At 37.6% G+C, this 27,185-nt stretch overlaps 1 protein-coding gene across 2 annotated transcripts; it reads right to left on the bottom strand.

Moving 5' to 3' along the window:
* Positions 1-495: 495 nt before the first annotated feature.
* On the bottom strand, positions 496-25,556 carry LOC117411569 (INO80 complex subunit D-like). 2 transcript variants are annotated; one of them, XM_034019220.3, is made up of 10 exons: positions 25,103-25,556; positions 16,199-16,445; positions 13,813-14,714; positions 12,511-12,613; positions 11,362-11,586; positions 10,711-10,820; positions 10,171-10,304; positions 9,535-9,752; positions 9,053-9,210; positions 496-7,615 (listed from the first exon to the last, which is right to left on the bottom strand). In XM_034019220.3, the coding sequence occupies exons 2-10, from the start codon at positions 16,414-16,416 to the stop codon at positions 6,414-6,416; spliced, it is 3,270 nt and encodes a 1,089-aa protein (XP_033875111.1). In that variant the 5' UTR covers positions 16,417-16,445; positions 25,103-25,556; the 3' UTR covers positions 496-6,413. The 2 variants fall into 2 exon arrangements, with proteins under 2 accessions (XP_033875111.1, XP_058888148.1); XM_059032165.1 differs by lacking the exon at positions 25,103-25,556 and adding an exon at positions 24,979-25,092.
* Between the last annotated feature and the right edge of the window lie 1,629 nt (positions 25,557-27,185).

Below are 27,185 nucleotides of genomic sequence, written 5' to 3'. Positions count from 1 at the left end.
CGGCCTATACCTGAGACATTGCTCTATTTTATTTAATTCACTCCCGACGCCAAGATAGAAGCTACTTTTCTCCTTAGTCTGCAGTGATAAACCAGGAGGACAAAATGCAAAGTCTATCACACTTTTATGAAGTTAAAGCTTGGTTGAAAATGTACACTTACTATTGAATAAATGTGTCAGTCAATTGAACATCAAGCAGCTCAGAAGTAACGTGTTCAAGGCTTTAGGAGAAGTGATAACTACACAATCAGCACAATTGGCATTTGGAACCTCTGTAGCCCGTCTCCAAATAATGCGCAGACATGGAGAATGAACAACGCTAACAATGAATCAACAAGCAAAAAAAAAAAAACTTTACTGCATGGAAAAAATAAAATCCCTACTAAAACTCATATATTTGGACATGATATAAGGGCAACATAGTTTGCTGGGGAAATGAAATATGGGAGTATTATACAAAATTTTGATTACTTTAAAATAAACAAATAAAAAACAGGGAAAGTGGCATGCCAAAATGTATTTTATTTCATACTTTTATTGAGAAGATAAAAAATATATATTTTTGCAAATTGAAAACAAACAAACAAAAAAAAATTCTTACATTTTAACTCCATGTGGATCCATTTACAATGTCTTTGTGCCGAACTGGAATCCACCTTTTACACCTTGATCACGAATATCATGTACAGTATTAGATCTTGGTAGCTGAAACATAAACCAATCCCTAATTCTGCCTGCAATTCATGGGAACAGCAAAACAAACCTCTTGATTTTATAGTTATAATAGTGTGAATCCACTGTACTGTTTATGGATGGAGGAAGCCGGTAACAAAGGGGCAGCTCATCCTACCAAACACTCACATTAAACAAACACACCACTGGGGTCTCACACTCCACGAGAAAACCACCAAGTAATACTCACAGCAAGTTTTATTTGTACATCCAAAAACAAAGATCATTTTTGTCACACTATATACAGATATTACATACAGTGTTTATACACAATTACATCATTTGTACACAAGAAAAATATACATAAAAATGTAAACTTTTGTATACAAAAAATACCTTAAACAAATTAAACAAGGACCAATAACAAAAGGTGACTAGATCATTATTAGCTCATCCTATAATTATTTTAAAAACAGTAATACAGTACATTCAATGAGTATAGGAATTTGTAAGCCACCTTTCTCATATTTTAAGCAGTCACTAGTCTACGAAGCTTCTTTCCCTGCTACGTTTCAAATATATTTGAGGGACTGAGGAATATAAAATGAATATTAGTGAATCTGTGCTTCCATGCAGATGTGAGAGAGAGGGTGGAGGAACAGGATTTTAAAACAGCAGCAGCAGCAGCAGCAGCAGCGGAGGAGCCCTGTGTGAAAGACAGGGGCATCGAGAAGAGCTCTTACGCAATCTAGAGAGGTATTTCATGATTTGAAAAGCTGAGGTTAGACAGACTTGAATTACACAAAAGGTATAGAAACAAGATACCAGTGCCATTGCAAAACAATTAATTTCAGTGATGATGATGACTATTATAATGCACTGAAATGTATTACTACAAGTAGATTTCTGATGAAATTTTGAAGAAAAACTATTCTGAACTCTTTTTCGGGGCTTAACAGGTCACAAATTATGAAGATCATTAACAGATGCAGTATGTTTAACACTACAACTGCGCAGGTAACCTAAAAGCCTTGCCAGGATCCAATTAAAACCCATAGGTGGGTTGTTTGTCCACTGAAGACCCTATTGCTACAATGGACTGAGGCTTTAAAAGGGCAACAAATGATTAATTTCAGTTATTATGGTGCAATATGAATTCCATAGAAATTTCAAAAGGCACAAGACCTTCAGATTATAGGGTTTGCAGTACTATATTGCATAAAAGTAGTCTGTTCAAACATAAGTATCCAAAAATGTATATACTCAAGAAATGTAAATTAAGTTAGTGCAAATGTAATGATGTGCCCATATATTGGACTAGCCAGGTGAGTTTTGCAAGCAATGCAATTAATAATGAAAATAAGAAATGAAGGTGCATGTGGTATATTAAAGCAAAGTAAACAGACAGAGATAATGCCCCTATTCCTCTTACTACCTGGGGATGGGTGTGTTCATGTTACAAGTTTTGCTCTGCAGCATGGAACTTTAGCTGCTGTTCCTACTGTCACTTTTAAATCAGAGCAGGGAGGGGAAAGGCATGGCAGCACAGACCAAGACTGGGTGATTTCTCTGCTTGCCAATGTTCTGTGTGTTTTGTTGTTTGTTTTCCAACCCATATAAAACCTTTAATTTAGTAGATTTTAATAGCTATCAAAGACACATACAACACTCGTCCATAAATCTCTGCCAAATTGAATACAATAATTAAAATAAAAAATAAAAAAACGTGAAACAGTGAAAGCACACAGTCTACCATCTATTTAAAGTTGGTAAAAGACATCTTTGTTTTGATAGCTATTAAAATATTAAAACATTGACTCCATTAAATTAACTGAAAATGGGAGTACACAAACAGGTCTGAATTATTTTTTATAATTTTTTTTTTATTTTTATTTTTTTAAACCATTACCACTCATTTCAACTCACCATTAAAACCCAATATTTAGAGACTGCTACTCTATCAATATATATTAAATACTTAGAACTACAGAATTGATAATCTTTCAGTTTCTAAAAAATACTACCAAAAAATCCATATTTGTACTGCTATAATAGTTACGAATAATTACCCAAACAGAAATGGAATAGTTCCGTCAGGTAGGTTTTTTTCTACTGTGTTAAACTCTGGCCTCTACAGGGAACATAAAGTTTAAGCCAACATACATATTTTAATTATTGTGGGCCCCAATATCTTCCCCATTTCGAGAGGCTTTTGCAGCACTTATATAAAAGTACCGACATTTTATAGCCCATGTTAGTCGTATTACAGTCCCAATACATAAATTAATGAAATATTTAAATGGGAATCAGGGTTTATTAACAGTTTCCATAAGCACTCTGCCAAAAAGCAGCAGCACTGATTTTATTTAACATAATGGAGGCACTGCTATTTTGAAATTTTGTAGGCTTTACTGCTATTTAGTTTAGCCTATGGAAAAACAGGCGTTTCAGTACATTTCAGCACTGCATGTAGACAAAAAAAAAATAATAATCGAACTAAAATAAATCATGCAATGGCTGAGCCTTTATAAAAATAAATGGAAATATATATATATAAAAAAAAAAAATGTGCAGTGTTTAAAGCTGTTCCTCATCAGCACCATCTGTTGGATGACTAATGGAATTGAAGTCAGAAAAAAAACAATACAAGAGAGGCACTTTATATAAGGTATCATAACTATTACTACTACAATGACTACATTTATTCTGGCTAACTAAGGGGTGAAACTAACAAACAGCCTCTCGTATCCAGCAAGCAAGCAAATGACTTCGGACTTTGCAGGCCACCAAACAACACTGGGATAATCTACCCCCCTACACCGCCATGAATTATGTTCTAGTTAGATTACATAAAGGACTATAACAGTGTATAGCGATGCTGCTAGCTATGAATCACAAAAAAAGTCTTACTCTTATCCACTTAAATTCTAGATACGTTTATTTGTTAAGATGTCCAAACACCCATCATCCCTCTCCCCCAGCCTTAACTGCACTGTACACACATAAAAGTCAAATCAGGTACACCGACTTAAATCATTCACCCCATCCCAGCCCAGCCCAATAACCCAATAAGACACATGAAAAGCAGCCTTAATGTTGTAATATGTTAACTTTATCTCACTTAAATGGGACATATTCAAACTTGTACTTTATGTTCCCTTCAAGGCCATAGATAACCAAAAAAGCACCATCAGAGGATTGTACACATTTTTAAACCCTATATTTGGTTGTTTTTACCAGGACGCTTTGACAAAAGAAACATTTCTGGCTTTCCTGTCTGACACTTTTAAAACTGAAATGGTTTTATCTTTTCAGCAGGTGGCACTGTGTTAATAAAATGACTTCATCACTTCATACCATAAACCCCTACCTCGAAAAAGCTCTCACATGTCAAGACTCCAGCCAAAAATGTTTCCTTTCCACATTTCTGTATTTTTCATGAAACAGTGGACAAAATAAGTTACAGGTTTCAAAGTGCTCTTAAACAATAACTTTGAATTCCCCCTGCATTTTGTCAATGTATACACAAACATAAATACAAAAGGCAAGCAATCCCAACATGTATGATTCTTAAAATACTGCAGATTACTAGTCCCATTAACTGCATTGAAAAGATATTAACCCTAGTCTAACACATTCGATATTAGGCCCATTATATCAAAAAATGCTCATAGCGTTACTGCACTTACGTCAATTTTTTTTTTTTCATTTTCAAATTAGTCATTAAAATGTCTGAGATTTACAACAGAAAAACATGTGTAGTTTAAAAGTGGTTTAACTATCTACTCTTAGAATAAAAAAAACAAGAATAAAATACTGTATTTTGATGCTTTAATTGTTTCCTATTCAACATTAAAAATGAAAGCAGGTTCAAATGGGCCCCCAAAATATGAAGCTCTAATTCTATTATACATTATGTCAGTTTCAAGGGATAATGTTTCTAGCATGGGTTACGTAGCGAGTTAATCTTGCACTTTGGTAAAGTAGCGTCATTTAGAAAGTACTGTAGAAGTTTTTTCAGAGATTCATACTCATATCAATGAGCACAGCAAGCCAACATTTTTAAGACACCTATATGTTAAAAACTGAAATGTCCTTGATGGTTTCTTTAAATTCTTCCACTTGCCTTTCAGTTTTATGGTGCTCACAGTTAAATAAATGTTAGGGCGAGGACTGTTTCTTGAAAAATACAGCTAGCATTTTCTTCAGCGTATGTGTATCAGATTTTGCTGACCAAGTGACTCCCAGTTGTTTGTGCTTCACAGCTTTGCACTGTGACGACCCCCTTAGTTTTGCTTCATCAGAACCAGGGTTCTAGTGGTGGGGATTGGATTTCAAACAAAAAAACAAACAAACAAATATAAAACAGAACAGGAGGACGCCACTGGTTAGAATCACCAAGGTAACAGTATTCTACCCAACTGAGCTTCAAATAATGATTTCCAAGCATTTTTCTTCTGTCTGGGACCAAGCTATATTTGTGGTCTACTTAAGATTATTGTCTGAAAAAAAATCAAAATAAATAATACAAAAATAAAAAAAATAAATCACTCATGAATTTAGTTAAAGGTCAATTAACCATATTAGTCCACAACTGGATATACTGACAGATGGAAACTACTTAATTGCTGGCAGCTGAAGAAACAGCCCCATTATTGTGGCCATCTGTGAGTTATTAAACCTGAATGGCTTTTGAATTTGGGTGTGCATTTTGTATGTAGTAAAGAAATTATGATCCTTTTAAAAAAGTGCTCCTTCTCACTAGATTAAATCAAAACGATGGCCCTGCCATAACCATGACTGAGCTATGACAGAGGCATAAACTTTGATCTGATCCAGTTTCTGGCTAGTTACATGAATAGAAGAATCTTCCATTCATTTCTTCAGTTGATACTAAACAGTTAGTAAGTGCTTTTGACATAGTGAGCCAAATCAGTTCATATAAAATGTAAGAATAATGGGAGATTCTTCAGGTCATGTATACTGCACTATGAAACACATTTTTACAATGCATTCTGCTTCATTAGCGTTACATATTGCTGCAGTTTTTGTATGCATATATCTAATTTTTTATATACAAGCCAATTAGGAACCAGGGGCTGGTTGGATAAAACACCTCAAGTGTTACATTTAAGTATAAAACTTAAGGAGTTTCCTTCAACTAGGGTATTGTCTTATCTCAAGGAACACAAGGGGGAAAATAAGGGCAAATTTAACTTAATGTGTTTTTATGCAACTGGCCATAGGCACCTTAAATCAGCTATTATAGTGTCAAGGCTGTCTGAAGCCTAAAATATAGAATACCATAACGATCACACTTATTTAAAGCAAAAATGCAGCAAAAAACACAAAGGAGAAGTTAGATACAATTAAACTAGTTTGGTGCTTTAAAAGGAGCAAGTAAATAAAATCCAGCACTGTAATATTTCAACTTTTAGCATTCATTGGGAAATCCTGGCAATTAGTACATAGCTTGGAGACCACTGAGTCTTTTGGGGATAACATAAGATTTGACAAACACTGTTCTCTCCTAGTGAGTTCATGAGAGACTACCATGGAAATATCATGCAGTAGACTTTAAGGTTAAAACTCTTAACACTTGGTGGTAAATCCCAAGCCTATATTAATGGTAGTTTAATGCTGCTCTTATAGTAAAAAGGAAACAGTCCACCTGTTTTTGTTTTAAATTTGTTTGAAACCCTGACCCCGTTCTTCCGGTGTGTACACATCCAGTGTTAAACTCACTTCTGCGTGGTAAAAGGCGACGTCACATTGCTGACACTTGCGGCGGTCGCACCTGCAACTGTGAAGCCAGTGGGGGGCGCTGTGGAGCTGTGGCTGGGCTGAACGTCCTTGGGGATGCCGCTGTGCGAGGACAGCTGGTGGCCGAAGGCAGCGCTGAACTGAGGAAGCTGCTGCTTAGGGGGGTTGGAAGTCAAGATGTCGTGGGAGGAGGAGGAGGGGGCGGCTGAAGAGCCCATTGCTGCGGGAAGGCCGCTAAAGTTTGTCTGGGGCAGCGCTGGTAGGGCTGCTGGGGGCTGAATGGTCACTGAGTGCGAGGTGGAGGGGGGAGTGGAGAGCGAGGTGGAGATCAGGTGGCCATCCGATCCAATGAGGTTGCCAAACTGGATAGAGTCAGTCAGGTTCATGGAGATATTGTTCCACTGGGGGCGGGGGTTGATTGGGACCCCACTATGGGGCACCTCCAGCTGTCCTGAAAGAATAGGGGGCGCCATGAGTGGTGCCTCTGCTTGGAAGGTAGCTGCCATGTTGCTGCTGTCACCAATAGGGAAGGAGTTGGGGTGGGGGGAGGTTATGTGATCACTGTAGGGGGATGACACATGTTCACTACTGTAATGGCTACCATGGGGCGAGGAGTGTGAGTGCTCACTACTGTATTGCTGTCGGGGGGAAAGGAGCTCCTCTGCCTTGCCAAGCAGTTGGGAGGGGTGGGTCCGTGGCGAGGCGTGGCTGCCCATGTGAAGCCCAGGGAAGGGTGGAGGGGGAAACGTCCGCTCAGCCAATGGGCTCTGGTTGAGGAGCGGGTTAGAGGTGGTGGTGGTGGTAAGGCTGACGGTGGAGGAAGAGGGAGTTGGAGGAGGGGGTGCAGGGAACTGGCCATTGGCCGAGTGGAGCAAGTTCTCATCCAGCTCCAGGCTGGAGAAGTTCTCAGAGGGGATGCGGCCGTTTAGGAGGTCTCCTAGCTCACTGTTGACCACCGCTCGGCCAAGGGAGGTCATGCCGCTGCCAGAGACGGCTGGTGTGGAGAAGACCCCCATTCCCCGGTGGACTGAGAGCTCCTGGACGCCCACAGTGTCGGATTGGGTGAGTTCACCCATCGAGCTCAGGCATTCCAGGGAGGCTGTGTAGGATGTCATGGCCTGCAGCGCACGCTCAAGCTCCTCTGCCTCCTCCGTGGTAGGAAGGAGCTCACCATTCTTACCTGCAGGGAATTCACAACAAATCATGTAAGAGAACTTGGGAACAATAAAAAATAAATAGAATAAAATTATATATATAGCAAGTTTTCTTCCAGGACAACCTTGTACATGGCTTGATTCATGCGTCCTTCACAAAGACAAATCTGCCCAATTCCAGCCTTGCTGAAGCACCCCCAGATGAGTCCAATTTTCAGCTTTGCCCAACACCTGGTCGTCTAATGGTTGGACGGAGACCTGGAGAGGCCTACAAGCCACAGTGTCTCGCACCCACTGTGAAATGTGGTGGAGGATCGGTGATGATCTGGGGGTGCTTCAGCAAGGCTGGAATCGGGCAGATATGGCATGAATCAAGCCACGTACAAGGTTGTCCTGGAAGAAAACTTGCTTCCTTCTGCTCTGACAATGTTCCCCAACTCTGAGGATTGGTTTTTCCAGCAGGACAATGCTCCATGCCACACAGCCAGGTCAATCAAGGTGTGGATGGAGGACCACCAGATCAAGACCCTGTCATGGCCAGCCCAATCTCCAGACCTGAACCCCATTGAAAACCTCTTGAATGTGATCAAGAGGAAGATGGATGGTCACAAGCCATCAAACAAAGCCGAGCTGCTTGAATTTTTGCGCCAGGAGTGGCATAAAGTCACCCAACATCAATGTGAAAGACTGGTGGAGAGCATGCCAAGACGCATAAAAGCTGTGCTTGAAAATCAGGGTTATTCCACCAAATATTGATTTCTGAACTCTTCCTAAGTTAAAACATTAGTATTGTGTTGTTTAAAAATGAATATGAACTTATTTTCTTTGCATTATTCGAGGTCTGCCAACACTGCATCTTTTTTGTTATTTTGACCAGTTGTCATTTTCTGCAAATAAATGCTCTAAATGACAATATTTTTATTTGGAATTTGGGAGAAATGTTGTCAGTAGTTTATAGAATAAAACAAAAATGTTCATTTTACCCAAACACATACCTATAAATAGTAAAACCAGAGAAACTGATAATTTTGCAGTGGTCTCTTAATTTTTTCCAGAGCTGTATATTATATATTTTATATATATATATATATATATATATATATATATATATATATATATATATATATATATATATATATATATATATATATAAAAATACTGTACTGACTTTACCTACCACCAAATTATTGCTTTTATTTCAAATATGCGGTTCAGAAATCACACGGCTTCTATATAAAAAGAGCCAACTTACCAACATTTCGGTATGTTTAACATACCTTTGTCAAGGGAAACAAACAGATAGCATAGTAGAAATAGCTAGGTAGACTGATTTTAAGTTTAAGTTATAAATTTATTATATATAAATATGCATATACATGCATACACACAAACACACGCAAAGGATGTTTTGAATGCTTGTGTATTTAAAATTTATAGGCAGTTCTGAGAAGCTGGTAAAATACCTTCAAACAGATCAAAGTCTTGTAGGTCGTCGGGCAGCCTTGGCAAGACATCTGAAAAATCCTCCTGATTCAGCTCAAGGTCGTTTGGAATGTCTGAGATGTCATTGGTGATGTCATCAGGAAGCTCGTCTGTACTCAACTCTGGGGTCGAGGGACTCCTTTGACATTAAAGGAACAACAAGTTAACTATGTTTCAGTAATGAAGTACAAATGCTACTGTGAAAAGCAAACAACGAACTTCAAGAATACTATCTTGTATCCATTATCATAACTTATATGTACGCCATTAAAAGGATTTTTTTTTTTTTTTAAAACACAATAAAAGAGACCAAAAAAAAAAAAGGAATTTCAAAAAAGATCAAATTCCAGGAGAGGTCCAAACTAAGTATCTTAACTCATTCTTTACCAGCAAACCTTCAAATGTGATTAATTTGTGCACACTCTTAAGAACACTGAGAACATAAACTGTGTTGTAGACTGACCTGATGCTGGCTGCCTGTGCCGGCAGCGCGAGGCTGGAGGGCATGCCGAGGTTCCCCTGGGGGACAGCAGGTGGAATGGGTTTCTGAGGCCGGCGCGGTCCTCTCCTCCGCTTCTTCTTGTGTTTTTTGGTGAGGGCCGGCGGTTTCGTTTTCTTCCTGGGTTTGCGCTGTTGCTGGTGTTGAACTTTGCGATTACTGTCACCCCGCAGGAAATTATCCTAAAAAGAAATAGAAAATGTGTTTTGTATGTTACAAGTAAAAGGTCCTCAGTACTTCATCAATATGTACCATAAACACCAGTATCACAATTATTTAATACTATGGTAATGCTTACCACAATATGCCCCAGAATTGTAGAACGGATAAACAAATATACGTCAAATGATGAAAGCATAAAAAAGTTTTACTTATGAAAATGAGATTCATAGAAAAAGTGAAATGAATACCTCTTTAATCATGTATTTATTCATTTTAACAAGCTATCAGTAAAAGACCAGTGTTATTAAACCCCAACAATACCGAGTGACGCAAAACAAGAGTAGATTTTTCCAAAGCAACTGGACTTATGTGTATGCCTCTGTATCTATGGATCTTCCTGAAGCAAGTAGGGCTGTAGATGTCAAGGGTTATCCTTACCATCTTCTTTGCATGTTCCTCACATAGCGGCGTCTGATGCGTGATGTCAAAAACGGGAATGGAACACTGCTGACCATCCGCAAACTTGGCTGTGCAGCTGGAGAAGAGCTGCTGTGATCGATTCAGCAAAATGTCTGGAGGTAAAATGTCAAGGAAGAACTACTAATTTGTTATACCATGCAGAAGTCATCTAGGTTTATTGTTAGCAGAGCTTGAGGAAATTAGAGAGCTGGGTTTAAAATAGAAGTTTCCAGACAGTTTAATAATTTTCTAAGTCACACATACCATACGATGTACATCATCCAGATCTACAAACAGTAAATCAGTTATATCTCAGCATTTAAGTCAGGAAGATACCTTTAATACCTTTATTGACTAAACTGATGAAGGCATATGCTGAAAAATGTCTACTTCGTTTTTTTTTGTTTTTTTTTACAGTCTGCTATACACCACTGGCGGAACTTTTTCACCCCCCAGTTACCTAAACCTTTGAGTACTAATGAAGTAGCAAAGTACAGTGGACTGTGAATTGAAGGATACGCTGAAAACAGTGCCTGGTGAAGGGGAGTGCCTGATTGGTGCATGCTTGGCCCTTGATGTTCCCTGTACAGAGCCCTGGGCTTGTGTCCCTTCTCTCTGGTTGTCTCACACTGAAAAACAAAAAGAATATGAATTAAATATGCAAAAGAAAAGTATGCAACTTGAAAAGTGGAGTGTGTGTGTGAGGGGGTCTATGTGTCTGAAGTTTATTTGATATATTATAACCATCAATATGTATTTTACTAATGATATGTTAAGAGCAGCAAGCAATTATGGAACAATTCTCTCAGGGTATGTTACATGATTTCTGCTGAGAAAGGGTCCTTTAAGCTCAGAACTCTTAGTGTAACAGTACAAAAATGCATTCATTTTATAAAGTGTTTATATAGAAAACTGCAAACATTAAAGCTCAAATAAAAAAAATTAAAAACTGTTACATGCATTTTGCTGTAAAAATTGAAGTTTATGTATTTTATGATAAATAGTGTCGTGAACAAAAAAAAGTCCCTTATTTTTTTTTACCATCACCCTTTTTTTTTTTTTTTTTTTTTTTTTTTTACAGGGAAAATAATAAAGAAAGCAAAATAACCTTGACAAGTTGCAGCTTAAATTATGCCCAAACTCTTCTGTGATATGCTAACGGGACTGTACCTGGTCTGTGTCCGAGTGGCCATTCTGAGTTCCTGAATCAGTTGTCCTGCACAGTCTGGGTCTTTACTGGCCGCATGGAGCAGGGCCTTTCGAAAGGCATATTGGCATCTCTTCTGGCGCGTTGCTGCCCTCTCCAGGCGGCAGAGGTGCTTGTACTTCTGCTGCAGATAAGTGCAAAGTCGAGCCAGCCTGTTACTTCTTGAAGCCCCAACTTCATCTTCTGAGCTGTGGAATGTCAATTGTACATTTAGGAAACACACACACACGACAGTGACAACCACATTGTTCCTGTAACAGAAGAGATTATCCCTTAATAAAAGTCACAGATTACAATAGGCATCTAATTTGTTGATCTAAACAGATCCAATACTGCCGTCCTAAAATGTGTAAACTAAAATATTTAAATGGGTATATAAATCATCTGGGGGGTGAACCACAGTAAAACAAACTGCCATGCAACAGAATAATTTATAATTAGGGCTTCTGTTTTTCGGTGCTTATTTTTAGCTATTTTCGAGTTTTATGTAAATCTTTTTTTTCAGGGCTTTCGTTTTTGATATACTGTATGAAATTTGTGTTTTCAGTTACTTTCCAAAATGCTTGAGCATTTTTTTTTTCTGTCAAAATATGTATAGTAGTAACTGGACAGTACTTGCACACTTAAGTTGTACCTTCTTTCCTTTGCTGTCTTCCACAACGAAATCCCTATGGTCACGGGCACATTCTTCTGGGGTTTTTGTGTGTATGTATTTTTGTACATCCTGATTGTAATCTCATTTTAAATCTCACAAGCGGAGTCTCCAATAGAAATGTACGAATGTGCTGTAACTCAGTAGTTGGGGTGGGTTTAAAGTATTGAGAACAAATCAGCACTGGGAAATGTATTTATTATTATTTTTGTAGTAGGTTTTATATTTTAATGGGAAAAGGGTAAAGTCAATGTGAACTGATTAACCATGTCCACAGTTTTTCCGGTGTTTTCCGGTGTTTACTGGCTATCCACCGATTTCATTTATTTTGTGTCGGGGGTGTTTTATCAGTTTTTATCGGTTAAAACCGAAAATCAGAAGCCCTATTTATAATCTATTACAATACTGCATGTTTCACAGAAAAGACATTATATAAATAAATTTATAATAAAAAACGTACTTGTCCTGTGAATATCTTTCCCGTAATCTCCAGGCATACTGATATGGTGGTAAATGCTCCACTTCATCGTCATCTTCTGCACTGTCTTCTGACCAATCCAGTCCTGTAGGAATGGGTTTCAATTCACAGCTTTAGAAGACCTCTGTTCACTGTACATCAGTCACCCCAAGAACTTCTAAGGGCTAATTAGGTATGCCCAAGGCAATGTCAGGTTAAAACGAGTGTGCTGATTGTGGTCAGGCAATACGATATTGTATAGCAGTAGCGTGTGTCTTAGCAACTTCATAATTTTTTCCAAGCAGCTGAACAACAAAACAATTGCAGCTTTCAAATTAACATGAATACCCCCCACCACCCACCCCCGCCACCTTAGCAATGCATTTAAGTTTCAGAAACCATTTAAGGAACACACAGATATACTGTAACCCTAAAACAACGTTCCGAAAGCAGCTGTTTCAACAAGTCAACCCCCAAAAATCTGTCAAAGAAATGCCAAAAAGCTTGTTCTCTCAAATCCAGCAGTGTAGTTGAACTGATCTGTAGAACTGGCTGTTGTCGTCATCATCATCCTCCAGGTCTGACAAAAATGTGTTCAAATATTTAAATGTTAACTAATGGCATACAGTGTGTATCTTAAGTATGTTTACCCCAAACAGACTCAAAGAACAAGGCTTTGAGTTTCAGGACCTCAATAGTCAGTCAGTTGCTTGAAACAACCTTGTGAGTGCCTCTACAGTTCATATTATTACATTATGATTAATTGTTGGTGAAGATTTGTATTGTAGACTTAAATAATGGGACTTGCATCATGCATACCAATTATTATTATTATTTGTTTATTTAGCAGACGCCTTTATCCAAGGCGACTTACAGAGACTAGGATGTGTGAACTATGCATCAGCTGCAGAGTCACTTACAACTACATCTCACCCGAAAGACGGAGCACACGGAGGTTAAGTGACTTGCTCAGGGTCAGACAATGAGTCAGTGGCTGAAGTGGGATTTAAACCGGGGACCTCCTGGTTACAAGCCCATTTCCTTTAGTTGAGTAGTATAATACCTTGCTCCCACTGCAATTTTGAAACTTTCTACAAATAAGTGTGAATCATTGCTTCCTGTTTTTCTGAGCTGCATTAACAGCTCAGACTAATGTCCCATTTCCTATATTCAACAATGCACTCTTTTTAATAAGCTTCCCATCATTATAGCAGCTGGTGTAGTTAAACATACAGCTATGTGCAAATCTCAACACAACTGCAGTACTGCACAACACAAACGAGGACAAAACATCAAAAGACCTACCTAAATGTGGAAAGAGATCTCCGTCCTGCTGCTGGCGTTGGGTGCACAGTTTTACCAGTCTCTGAAGCCTGCTGAGGCAGGCAGGGGGAGGAGTAAAGTTGGTGGGTTTGAGAATGACAACCTGGGGTTTGGGCGAGTCCATAACAGCAGTCGGCGCTGGAGGCAGTAATGTGGGCGGGAGGAACACGTCAGCGAGAGGTTTCTTGCTAGGGGAGTGACCAGCTTGTTGTTCTATCGTCGGTGCGATGCCTGGGGTCAATGCCTGTGCCGACAGACTGCTGGTCTGAGGTGGAGGCGGCTTGCATATTAAGCCCAGTTGCAGTCCTGGGAGGCAGGAAGGGGAGGTTGGTAAAGGTGAAAGGTGGAAGGAGTGCTGGGGCTGGGGAGACTGCTGTTGATGATGGTGGTGGGGATGCGGAGGAGAGTGGTGGTGGTGGTGGTGGTGGTGCTGTTGCTGATGGTGGTGGTGGTGCTGTTGCTGAAGCTGAGTAGGACAAGGTGCAGGAGAAGGGCTAAAGTGCTCTGGTTGGATTTTCAAGATCTCTGCGGTGGTCTCTCGGAGCCGCAGCCGCTGGTTCAGCGCCAGCTTGCTCTGCAATTTCTTCCTGACGGCCGAACCTTTCCTGGGGGCAGCCTCGTCGCCGTCGGTGTCGTCCTCGTGGAAGGCGAAGGGGTCGAGGAGCTCCGCCTCAGGGAAGGGCACTGGCAGCCGTGACCTGGGAGAAGACAGCGCCGGCCCGTCCAGCCCATTGGGTGTCTTCAGGGCCAGCGAGGGCACTGTGATGTTGAGCGCCACCGACTCCAGATGAGGCCGCGACCGGATCTCCTCCATAGGGTCATTCTTCTTTTTGCGCTCCTTCTTCGGGATGAACCCGAGCACCTGCAGGTGGCTATTACAGTACCTAGGGAAAAATTATAATATATATATATATATATATATATATATATATATATATATATATATACACACAATAAAATAATGAGCAAATACTGTGACTCTCTCTAAAGGACCTGTACCAATTCTTTAAATGCCATTCTACTTCTGATCAGTACACATCTAGACACTAACTTTTTAATTTTTCAGTGAGTGATTGGTTACTAACACTAGGGGGATATGGAGTGGCAGCATCCAAATTAATCACTAAAGCCCAGTTTGGATAAAATAGAACAAACCTTTGGGAAGTCAACACAGCCCAGTGGCCTAAATCACATCTTTACCTGATCTCTATATTCTAACTTTTTTTTTTTTTTTTTGCTCCAGTGTATTTAAACTCTGCATTGGAGAGTCATGCCCTGATGTGAATTGATACTATGCATCAAACTGTCATGAGCTAACTTCACACACAGGTGTTTGACATGCCGCATCAGGCAGTAATGAGCGGTGCACACAGTAGGGTTTTGAAGTCAACACACAGTCTGGTCTGGGAAACTCCCAAGTGCTAATGCAATCTGAAGAACTGAAACCGTCCAGAGCAGCATCTCTGTAAACCTCCAATACTAATTACAAAATAAAACCTAGAATATACTGCTAGTAAAGGCCCCTTTAATGACTATACCTACTTCCCTATTTCACTTGCATATGAATATGCAAATAATCCCCCACTACTCAATGAAAAATGTACATAAAACAGAACAATAGGTTTGTTGCATAATATAACAAATATTTAACCACAGCGAAATAAAAATTACAATATACACCAGAATCAAACTATCTTCTGACTTGAACCAACACTGCTCTTGTAAGTGGGTATAAACTTTTTTTTCACATTGCCAGAGCTGTTTGGGTAAACGAGTGTGTAATATAGAGCAGAGGGCTCTCCTAGTTCAGGTCTTGGTTTCAACAAGGTCCTAAATTATTTAACTGACCCCTATCAGGTTCAACAGTATGATTTATCAGAATAAAGACTTGGACAGGAATGGCCTTGGAGGGTCTTAGACCTACATCCTTTTTGACCTGAAAAAAGAAACAAGGACCAGGGGTCACAAATGGAGATTAGATAAAGGGGCATTCAGAACAGAAAATAGGAGGCACTTTTTTACACAGAGAATTGTGAGGGTCTGTAACCAACTCCCCAGTAATGTTGTTGAAGCTGACACCCTGGGATCCTTCAAGAAGCTGCTTGATGAGATTCTGGGATCAATAAGCTACTAACAACCAAACGAGCAAGATGAGCTGAATGGCCTCCTCTCGTTTGTAAACTTTCTTATGTTCTTCAGACTGAACCTGTGAACTACAATCGCTCCACCCGTTTTCTGCACTACGAAACAACCTGCTGATACAGCTTTAGGGTTTCTTGGTATTTTCTAAGGAGGAAAAGGTGTAGCAACCCTGTTCACAATGCACATCAAACTGGTGCCCTGTCTGCCAAATAGCTGCTTGGCTCACCTGCGATCTTCTGACTTGGGGATGGGGTTGGTGCAGCGCTGGCTGTTGTACTTGGCCACATATTCACATTGCTTGAAGGGGGCGGTCTTGTCCTCAAGGACGTGGCGGATACAGAAGGCATAACCGTTGAGCCGGCGCTGCTTGCAGAGCTTCGGGCTGTACGAGCACAATGGCTTATTGTCCACCTCCGAGAAGTGTATGTGTTTGCCTTCATACATCACGTGACTCTTGTCCTTGTGAACATCAGCTGATGGGAGAAGAGGAGAGACACAGAGGGTAAAGATTAGTTTGTCAATGAGTATACAGAAGACATGGGGCAGGGCTGGCATGAGGAAAAAATATATATTTCTGCAATTTGTTTACTGGCGCTTACTGTAAGGCTAAAACATTATACTGAAAGCTGTCTGTTTTCTCATTCAGAAATTGTTGAAAAGGAGGAATGTTTTACTCAAGGATATCATAAAGTGTTGGCTACAGATGCAAAACTCCTACAGGTTCAGAAAGTAGGCATATTTAATCCCATTCAATTTATAACACAATGACATGTCAGCTTCTTTTGATGGGCATGTTTGTATGTTCAGCATTTCACAAGAACCAGTTCATGATGATAGAGTGAACTTGTGTGTACATGTTTTTGTATTTTAATAAAAACTGTATGTTTCCAGAAGACACAGAATCATGACTAAAGACAAACCACCACGATGTGGCTTTTAAAATAAACTTCACCAAAGTAAACATCTTAGAGATTTTATACAGACACCAAAGAAAGAACCATGGTTTTAAATTACAACTGTTTCAAGGGTCATTTAGTTTTACAGTTGATATAAAAATGCATGGTGACGGTGGTGTATTTATATTTGTTTTGATGAGGGAAGAACTTCAAATATATCTTCATTAATAAGAAATTACGAAATCCTGGGTTCACAAGGATTTCAATTCAAAACTTCTGGGCTGCTATTAGTCACCATACAAACTTTTCAATGTACACATAAGTAAAGCTTTAATGAGCAAGAGACAATATTACAGTAAGGACCAAAAGCATCTAGTTTAAAAGTGCTTGGAGGTTCACAGTAGACCTCGTTTTCTGAGAATGCATGATGCTACTGTTATGAAACCTAAAATAAGTCTGGCATTGTCTCAACAAAGGGTTGCCAAGAACAACCTCCTTTGTCTCTATTAGCATTCATTTGTGTGTGATTACAGTGCTGGAGTGTGCTTTAAAGCAGACACTGTATATGCATCTCTGACCCAATATCCAAGAGAATGTTAAGTGTGAAAAACAAGAAAAAAATTCTAATAAATGTTTTTTATTGCCCATCGATCCATAGGGATCATGTAAGAAAAATGCACAATTCGTTTAAATCTATATATTTTTTTTTATTTCCCTACTGTTTTCACTGCCTAAAACATCACCTTTCCAGTCCCCACATCTCAATACTGTCAGCAAACAACAATGTTAACTGCTTTGAAAGGCTGACAGCGTACGGAACCAGCTCTGTACCTTGTGCTAGTTTTTGATCAATTCAAATTTTGAAAACTACTTTTCCAGGTTTTCATGTCTTAATTATTAAAATGAAACAACTAAACCCCCGCAATGTCCTAAAGCAGTTACTCATTAGATTCTAACTGTAAAAACCAGTCACGGCACATATCTCACAATGTAAAATTATTCATGTAATAAAGTAATCATGCAACACTATAATTACACACTGAATGTACCAAACCAGTGATTCAGATGTGCTCCTGTGATGCTCACTGCATCTCTGAATTACATTGGTATGACCTAAATCCTAACCTTGGATTTAGACATGACATCTGAGTTGTACTATCAGTTTGGCCTGGCTCATTCATAAGAGTAGTGAAATAGTTTCCTCTCTGCATAATCTCGTTCCTGGACGCTGTCTGCCACTGACAGTCTATGCTACATTTACAGCAGAGATCTCTCCTACTGTAGGACATGGAAGGCTTCACATTACACTACACTCTTCAGGAGGATTAAAATATAACCTATAAACTAACAAAAAAACTGCAGGAAAGTGAAGGATAAAAACAATGTGATTGAGCTCTCCATAGAAATCAGGTGATGACAATCAGGTAAGAGTGAGTAGTGTTGATTTGGGCTAATTTATTATTCTAAGAGAAACAAGTGAAGAAGCAGCCACTTGAAATTGTGACTGTTGCTTTTCTTAGACTGGAGAACAGCAACACCCACACAAGCCCAATCAGCTGTTCCTTAAGCTGTTTTACTTGGTAAACTAGCCTAATCAACACCAATGACCGGTTTGCGCAGCTTTAGTACCTTTCTGGTTTTAATACCGTTACTTATTTTATTCTTCTCTGAAAATTAGCCTTTGCACTTGTTTAAAATAGGATTCTCTCTCTCTGGTCATTTTAATTCTCACCACAAGTAGTGCATTCAGTTTCAACTGTATTTTTCACATACCGACCTAAATTAATACTTTATTTCCAAAAAAACGAATAAATTATGAAAAATATCTGATAATATCGGATAATCTGTTCCTTTTCAGATTACTCGTTACCTACGTTAGTGCTTACTTACCTGTACCAGGTAGACCCTTATTGTAAAGGCAAAGTTGTATAATGTAGCGTGTCTATTAATGAAAGAATGTGTTGTAGTTGAACACTATAAGCGAATTTGAGACCTTGGTTTCAGCCAGTGCATCCACATATTATGTAGTAAAGCTGTTTGAACCGAAACTCAAACTGAAGCGTGTAAACTTTCATCCGACCACAATCAATGCTGCCTATTTAAAGTGTTTCTATGACCAAGTACTGCACTGACCGACACTATTGAAAATTCTGTTTAAATCTACAATCTACAATCTAAATCTACATATTTTGTTGCAGTAACCGCTGGCTGACAACAGCACCGAAATCTAAGCAACATATCTCTGAGGAAGAGGGTAAATCAAATCTTGAGTGTATGAATCTAGAGCATTTTCAGCTAATATTCCACCAACCCTCTTGCCCACACTAACACTACTGCCTTGCCACAATAGTATCCCTGGTGCCTAAGATTAGAAGTGATAGTCAGTCTGTGCATTCAAGATCTCCACACAGACTGCATCTTTTGACAATGAAAATGAAAGTGAAGCTTATTTTTTTGCCACACAGAAATGTAAACAACTATATAGGTATACTTTTCTACCTGCTGTAGATTACAAAGCAACTAATTTCTCAGCCCAATCTATTGAGTTTAGTAGGTTTCTTCTCAAGCATTCCTGATAGATCATTTAGCAGTGGATAGAGTAGCAGCACAGGTTCAGACTTTGCAAGAGAATATAACAATGGTGAGTGATATTAGCCTATAGTTTACAATGAATGAAAAACCAAAGAAACTGTACAGGAACCAGAGCGTTATCGGTCATAGTTTTTCCTTCAGCACCAGCTCCACAATTGATCACCAGTGGGGCTCAGTACAGACTCTGAAGCTCTGTCCCACTGTCAAATAAAACAACAGATGACTCCTCAAAAACGGAGAACTCTTTGTTGAAACTGGAGCTGAGCTAATAGCCACAGCTGATCTGCATTTGTTTACCAACGTGACACATTCACCAATGTTGGCAGAGATTCTGTACTGAGGGGGTCAACACGCATATTTTCACATACACATACCCGTGAAAAATACGTAAATTTACCGTGATTAAGTAGACCCCTAACTATAATATATAGCAAACTTTGTAAACTCTTGAGCTAGTTATTCCTACAAGCTAAGAAAAGGAGTTCCAAAGTTCAGTCCTGAAATGGCACACTCAACAACTTGTTCAAAGAAAATAAGTTATATTTATTTATTTATATTTTTGTTTGTTTGTTTTAAATGGCCCACACCCAGCACTTCAGGCATAACCACACTAGTGGTGAAAACCGCATTTTTCTCAGCATAGCCCACATAAGGACACTCCTGAGCTAACCCTGTGAAAAATCACTATCTTCTGCTTTTTTTTTGAGGCTGAGAAGCATCTTGCATTTGATTTTGTCGAAAGAGAGCAACAACAACAAAATAAAATAATGAAATAAATCTGACACTTCTTTGGCTTACAAATCTTTGATTTGGGTTAATGTTTAGTTGGTATAAGTACATCCTATTCAGTATGTGTATCTAGCTATTCCAAAGCAGTTTGAGCCATACCAGTTTGATCTGACACAACTGAGGACCTTAATGATACACTGTGGTCACTTAAGCTTACTAAAAGTGCAAACACACCTGTACTGCATAGCCTATAAAAATATTATCATTAGTAGTAGTAGTCGTAGTAGTATTTGTACTATTATTGACTTCTGAATCTCCACAAAATAATCTCTCTTACAGCTATATGTTGTGTTAAAAACAGAATGTGGGCCTATGTTCTTATTCAGGTACACAGGTATCATTTTCCTGCCTTTTCTCTACTGTATCTCTGTCATATCAAAATATTTCAGTACCAATGTAGGTATCCCCTTTTGTACACTTCTACCCCTCTCTCTCTCACTGCTACATCAAAATATAACATTATATATTAAAATGCAATGCTTGTAACAGCAAAGTTCTACAGTAAACGTATTCCGTTTGAAATTATTTCCTATTTTGTTGCCTTGTTTTCAGCTAATGTTAACAGATCCCCTGCTTGAGTTCCCCTGTAAGGACAGCACACAGCCGCTGTTGCTAGGCAGCCGTGAAACAGCTTCCGGGAGCACGGCACCGGCTAACTGGAAATTTGTAAACAAATGGATATAGCAAATGCTGAAAAGGAAGCCAAGCTTTGGTAACATTATAATTAGTAAGCTAATTTAGCTTTATAATGAATATAAAGACATACTAAATGCTAAGCAGAACAATACAATGACTAATAAGAAAACAGAGTGGACTGCAGTACAATGTAAAACATCTACTGTTGACTTTCTGTGAATAGATGGTGAACCCTGCCGACTCAAACTTAAACTTTAGCGGCTTACACTGTATATGCTGTCTGCCTTTTATTCTTTATTTCGGGTATTCGAATACACAAAAATGTTGGCCCCCCTGTATTCGAATAGGAAACTCTTCTAAATTCCCATTCCTAAATGCTACAGTACCAGGTCAATAGAGTACATTGCCAGGCATTATCAAGCAGGTTCACTAAATAAGCAATAAGAAGATCTCAGTACAAAGCAAGTTTTATTTCTACAGACTATGGGTAAATGACTGCTCAGAGTGTACAATTTTTGAAAACAACCTGTTGTCCAAGGGACAAAATGCTTGAAAAATGTACTCGTCCTTCTTAAAAAGCTACTTGCCCCCTACCCGTCGCACAAAACAAACACAAAAAAGTAGAATACAACTTGAAGGCTTTTGGTTTTATTTAACAGTGAACACAATCAATCAATTAGTGATTAACAGGGGCGAATCTAGCCTTGTAGCTTGACTGGTTCACTAAATTCTTCAAGATGCACAAAAGGTTCCCTGTGACCCCACCTCACCTCAACAAATGTATAACATACTTTAAGGAAATGTTCCTTTCAGTGCAGTTTGCAACACATTTGCTAGTAAATAAATAACATACTAAGAGTACAACTATAATAAGCAATACTTGGGATTTATTCAAATATAAAAATAGCTTCTGCCTGTTGTTTTTCCCCCACTTTCTCTATAAACTGAATCCAAATCCTGACGTACAGGTGTTTTAGTTTGTTGCATCACAGATACGAAATCACTGCCAACTATTACTGCTGCTTTGTGGAATTCAGATTTTTCTTGACGTTCTTTCAGTTTTGTAACTGCTGAACCCCAGATTAAGGACGTGTATACAGTAGGTGCCATCACATTTTTTTTTTCTTTTGTATATTTCTATTACATACTTTAAAACATTTTTTTATTTAAAAAATATATACATACAGAATTTCATTAAGCATTTCATTTCTATCATTACAAACATATTTGTCAATCTTCATGTTTTAATAGTTTCAAAAATCGATGGATTGTGCATGTCCAGTAAATAACTAATATAATTTACGTTCAAATCTATTAAAAAAGTATATATATATATATATATATATTATATATATATATATATATATATATATATAGCGTTTAAATTTTACACATCATATTTTCTTCTAATCCGCTAATACCTTAGCAGCTATGGTGTTTTTGTTTTGTTTTGTTTTTAACTAGAATACAGCATTTAAATGTCAGGTTCATGTATTAAGAAAGCAGTATCACTTATTTGCTAATTAAACAAAAAACTTAAATAATACCTTAAATTTAAAAGATTAGTCTGTGCATTGCCAGAGGCTCTCTTGGCAGCCATGTCTGGGTTTTTTTGTAACTAACAGATCAGCTTCTTCCACAGCTAGCCAATCAGAAGTGATAGGGGTGGGATGTAAACACTTTAAAGCTATATGTTTTAAGAGCTTGTGTTAGACTTCAGCAATTCAGTTTTCAAAAACTTACTTGGGTCTCTACAAATATACCCAGAGCATCTTTCTAAAAACAGAGCATAGAAAAAATAAAAAACTACTTGTCCGACGGACAACGTATAACGGCAAATCCTGTTGTCCTGGGTGTCTGGTGATAAGAATTGCACACCCCTGCTGCTGGTTACAATTGAAACTACAAGTTTTTCTAAGCAGCCTGAACACTTCCACTTTCTCTGTAGACCTAATATCCTGTCACCTGAGTTTCAATTACTTTTTTTTCTACAATATAAGATTATGCTTCTAAGTGATCTCAGTACTGATTCTATACCAACATTGGTGGGGGTGTCATCTGATAACTGAACTGTCCAACAAAACCGTCCCAGAAGTACAGTAATTACACCTTGAATGGCTATAGGCCAACATATTTGCTTTAGCAAGGCTGCAAGCAACAGACAGCTAGTTAGTAACTACACTATTCAATAATATAGTTGTTTATAAGGTAATTAACAAATGACTGTGCTTTCACCGGGAAATTAAAACAAAAAAAAAAAACCTGCAATTGTGGCACAAAACTAAAAGTGACACTGAGGTGCCATATACTGGTATCACAGATGCTGACCATAAGCCTGATGATTTTATCAAAGTAAATTTTAATTACTATCCTGTAGTAAACCTAATTTATGATGGCTTCAATTACACACACAACTGGAGGTTTTGTGTACAAGGGCCTTTTCAGTTCTCTTCCTGTTACATTGAAATATGAAGACATAAGGACAGTTGACAAGGTTACTTATCTACTACTGTAAGCTTGGAGGAAACATTTATCATTTACTCACTGCTGCATGTAGTTTCACAGCACCACAGCATAAATGTGTACACAGTAGAAAGGTCAACCCCATTTCTAGGAGCTTTTGACTGTGAACCTTCTCATTTTGTAGAAAAAAGCATGTTCTCACAAAATGAAATATCAAACTAAACCCTTCCCTACTATTGTCTTTTTATTCAATTTATATGTTGTAAAAACATTCAAATTGCGATAATCTGCTCCTGTGAATATATACTGGCCACATTTGTAGAATACCGATACAGTAAGAGCACACCTACTGTAACAATGTTACTTGGTACTTAAAACAGTAAACAATCAGCTGTTAACATGGATGGGAATGTCCCTTGCTTTCCCAGTGGGGTACCATCAAGATTTGGGCACCTGTCACAGCACCACTATGCAGGCAAGCCTAGTTCCTGTGTAGACCCAACCATACTTATCTACTGTACCGGTTTGTATTTGTAGACTGGACAGATTTCTACCTATAGAAATGAAAACCGAAATTTCTGCAATTTAAAATCTAAAGAGGTTTGTTGTCAAATTAATTATTTATAGCGGATATAACTACCCTTCTGTTGCTGTACATTTATTTAGGTGAACAGGATGTATCTGGATACAAATTATTTACTAAATTATTATCAAACTCAAGACGTGGACCGAATATTTGTGTTTCAATTATTAATATTTGTATTTTCCTTTGCTGTTTGTTTACGTCTTCTCATGTTACACAAAATAGTAAAGATTTACGATTTTATATACTTAACTACAGTACATAATATGGTAAACTTTTACCGCATTAGTATTGTAATGTATTTGAAATAATCGTTTACTATCTAATTTCGCGGGTTTTTTTTTTTTAAACCAAAGAATGGTTAAGTTTACAAAAATGAAAAAAAAGAAAATAAGGCATGTTTGGTGTTATATGTACACATAAAGTCATCTAGCATGATACAATTCTTATACAAAATGTAATCATCCCATATATATATGTACACAGATCAGTATCGTTGAATAAAACCTAAAAGTTGTTTTGAAAACGAAACTAAAAACAAGCAAAACCCAAACTCGATGCATGGAAGTTTTATGCATTCCTTTAACGGCAAAATGGTTTCAAACATTTGTTTTACATGTAATAATAAAATATCAATTGATTTTGTTTACACAGGAAGAGCTTAAACATTAAAGCCAAAAGAGAGCTTGTGCAGGAAACGGAAAAAAATAATAAAATTGAAACCTAAATAGAAAGTTGTTTAATAAAATATGTATATTTAAAAATTATGTAAAACATGTATTTGAATTATATTTTCGGTTATTAAATAGTTATTCTTAAAAAAAAAAAAAAAAAAAAAAAAAAATACCCGTTCGAACAAAGGGAGGCGCTCCAAGGCCCACTGTTACGGGGCCTTCAAAACAAAACATCAATACAAAATATGTAAATACTCACTTCAAACAAGTTTAAATTGCCTGACAAACCGTTGATTTAGATAATAAATAATAAAACACAATTATATTATACAAAGCAACCCAACACTTAAAATAATTAATAAAAACAAACTACCAATAACGGCCTGTCGGAATTTAAATCGGCCGAACTCGAGTAGCAACCACTGCGGCCTTGTCTCGCCCACTACCCCAGCTCCCGCTTCGACGCAAACCCCAGGCTGTAGACCGGATTTGCTTACCTTCAGCTATTTGCTGTATCTGATATTCACTCCTGATAGAGTCTTGAAATCCCTATTTCAATCTGTTGGGTTCTTTAAGCACTATTTTCTGTATCTTTAATGGAGCTATGCGTTTTTATATTTGTATATATTTTTTGTATGAATCCCTGATACATATAAATCTCGTTTATCTCCAGCAAAAAATAGCACTAAAGAGCTGCTGGGTTTTTAGTTTAATCATCAGCAAACTCTCCTTACAGCACCACTACAGGCACTTGGGGGACATGACAACACCCGGGCAGCACAACAACAACCTCGCTACCATATTGAACATTTTAAGTTTGTACTACATTGAAAAGCTAAACATTTCAAAATAACCGTGGTTAATGATAATTTTTGAGCATTGATATATTCCTGCATTGTTTACGCTGATGGCATCTATGACCATAAGTTTCCTGAGCGTTATAAAACAAATGTAAACCTTCATTCCTCTGAGTGGACATACTACCAGTTTGATCTCCTACATGGACTGAGCTCTTCTGTATACTTTGAATGGTTATTTTTCCCCCCTCTCTGTTATCTGAATTTGTATTTGCATATTGTTATGTTATATGATGATGTATATGATTTTATATATTTGGAAATGTATATAAGTATAAAAAGCTGTTTAAAACATCTAATTGTACATGTTTAACTCAGTAAATATGGATTGTGATACTTTAGTTAAATCTTAAATATATGTATTTTTCATGTGTGAATATTTTATCAACACTATAGGCATATGGTAATTTGAACACATTCTTGAAGTTTACAATTTTTCCATTTTTCATTCTTACAAATAGTTACAGTAACCTGTTTTTGATGCACAAAACATAACATGGTGGAATACTCACAATAACATAATCTCTTGGTGTACATTTCTGGTAAAATTGTCTCAAGAAAAACAAAATTGCATACTGAGGCCAATAGCAACAGTAGTGAAGTCACACACTGGCACTGGCACAGTAAGAAATGGAATTTATACAACACTGTGACAGCAGGTACCACTGAAGTGCATTTATTACAGGCTTCAGTTAATGCAATAGACTCTTCCACCTCCGTCTGTTTTCATATGGGGGTGCAATTTAGGCATTATATTTTTTATTTACAAGGGTATATTTTATCCAAAAAACAAAATCAGTTATATATATATTTCTGAAGGTCAAAAGCTAGTATAAATATAATGCTGATATACATTCTTTCAATAATATTTCACAACATGTATACCTATTTATTTTTTTGACAACATACTGTAACTTACTTTTGTTATTGTGAAATAAAATGTAGCTAGTCAACTGTTTCTGACAAGACATCCCACAGTTGATGTCTAGTATATTTATTTAGGACTTTGAGATGCACGAATTACAGGTATCAGATCATTTCCATATGCTTACAATAACAAAGGTCTACTATTGTACATAACAAAATCTCAGTTCCTGTGTGGATTGCCTAATCTACAAAATACCTGTGACAAAATACATTTTCTAGAAGACTGAAATCAGTCTCTGAAGCCTGGAATATGGTTGGTGCTCATTCATATAAGCTTGTTTATCCTCAACCAGATCAGAAAATTAGTTTAGTTATGTATAAATAGTCACTGTTTTTTTGTTGTTGCTGTTTTTGGTTAACAAGCTGGTGTATAAATAAACTGGTGGTCCTTATTTGATTTAACCTAGGACACATTTACATGAATTACAGAATGGTCACTAAATGTATAGAGGGTTGTCCTTCAGCCCCATTTTCACTTGTGCGGGTGTGTGTGTAATTGAGGGGTGTTGGTAAGATACTTAGCTACATTTCACTGTCCTTGTACGAGGAAGTATGTTTTGTGTGTGGAAATAAACTAATATATATATATATATATATATATATATATATATATATATATATATATATATATATATATATATATATATATATTCAGTAGCACCAACATTTGTAGACTTCACTTCTGCAAAAAGTGTAATCTAGATTGAAGACCTATCTGTTTGAGTGTGCGTTTTCATATTGGGACGGGTTTAACCACAAGCGCATTAGCGATCTTTTAATATAAATCATGAAGCGC

Source organism: Acipenser ruthenus, chromosome 10 (assembly GCF_902713425.1).
Source record: "Acipenser ruthenus chromosome 10, fAciRut3.2 maternal haplotype, whole genome shotgun sequence".
NCBI lineage: Eukaryota > Metazoa > Chordata > Actinopteri > Acipenseriformes > Acipenseridae > Acipenser > Acipenser ruthenus.
Note: the sequence above shows the minus strand (reverse complement) of the source record. Positions and strands in the feature narration are given on the sequence as shown.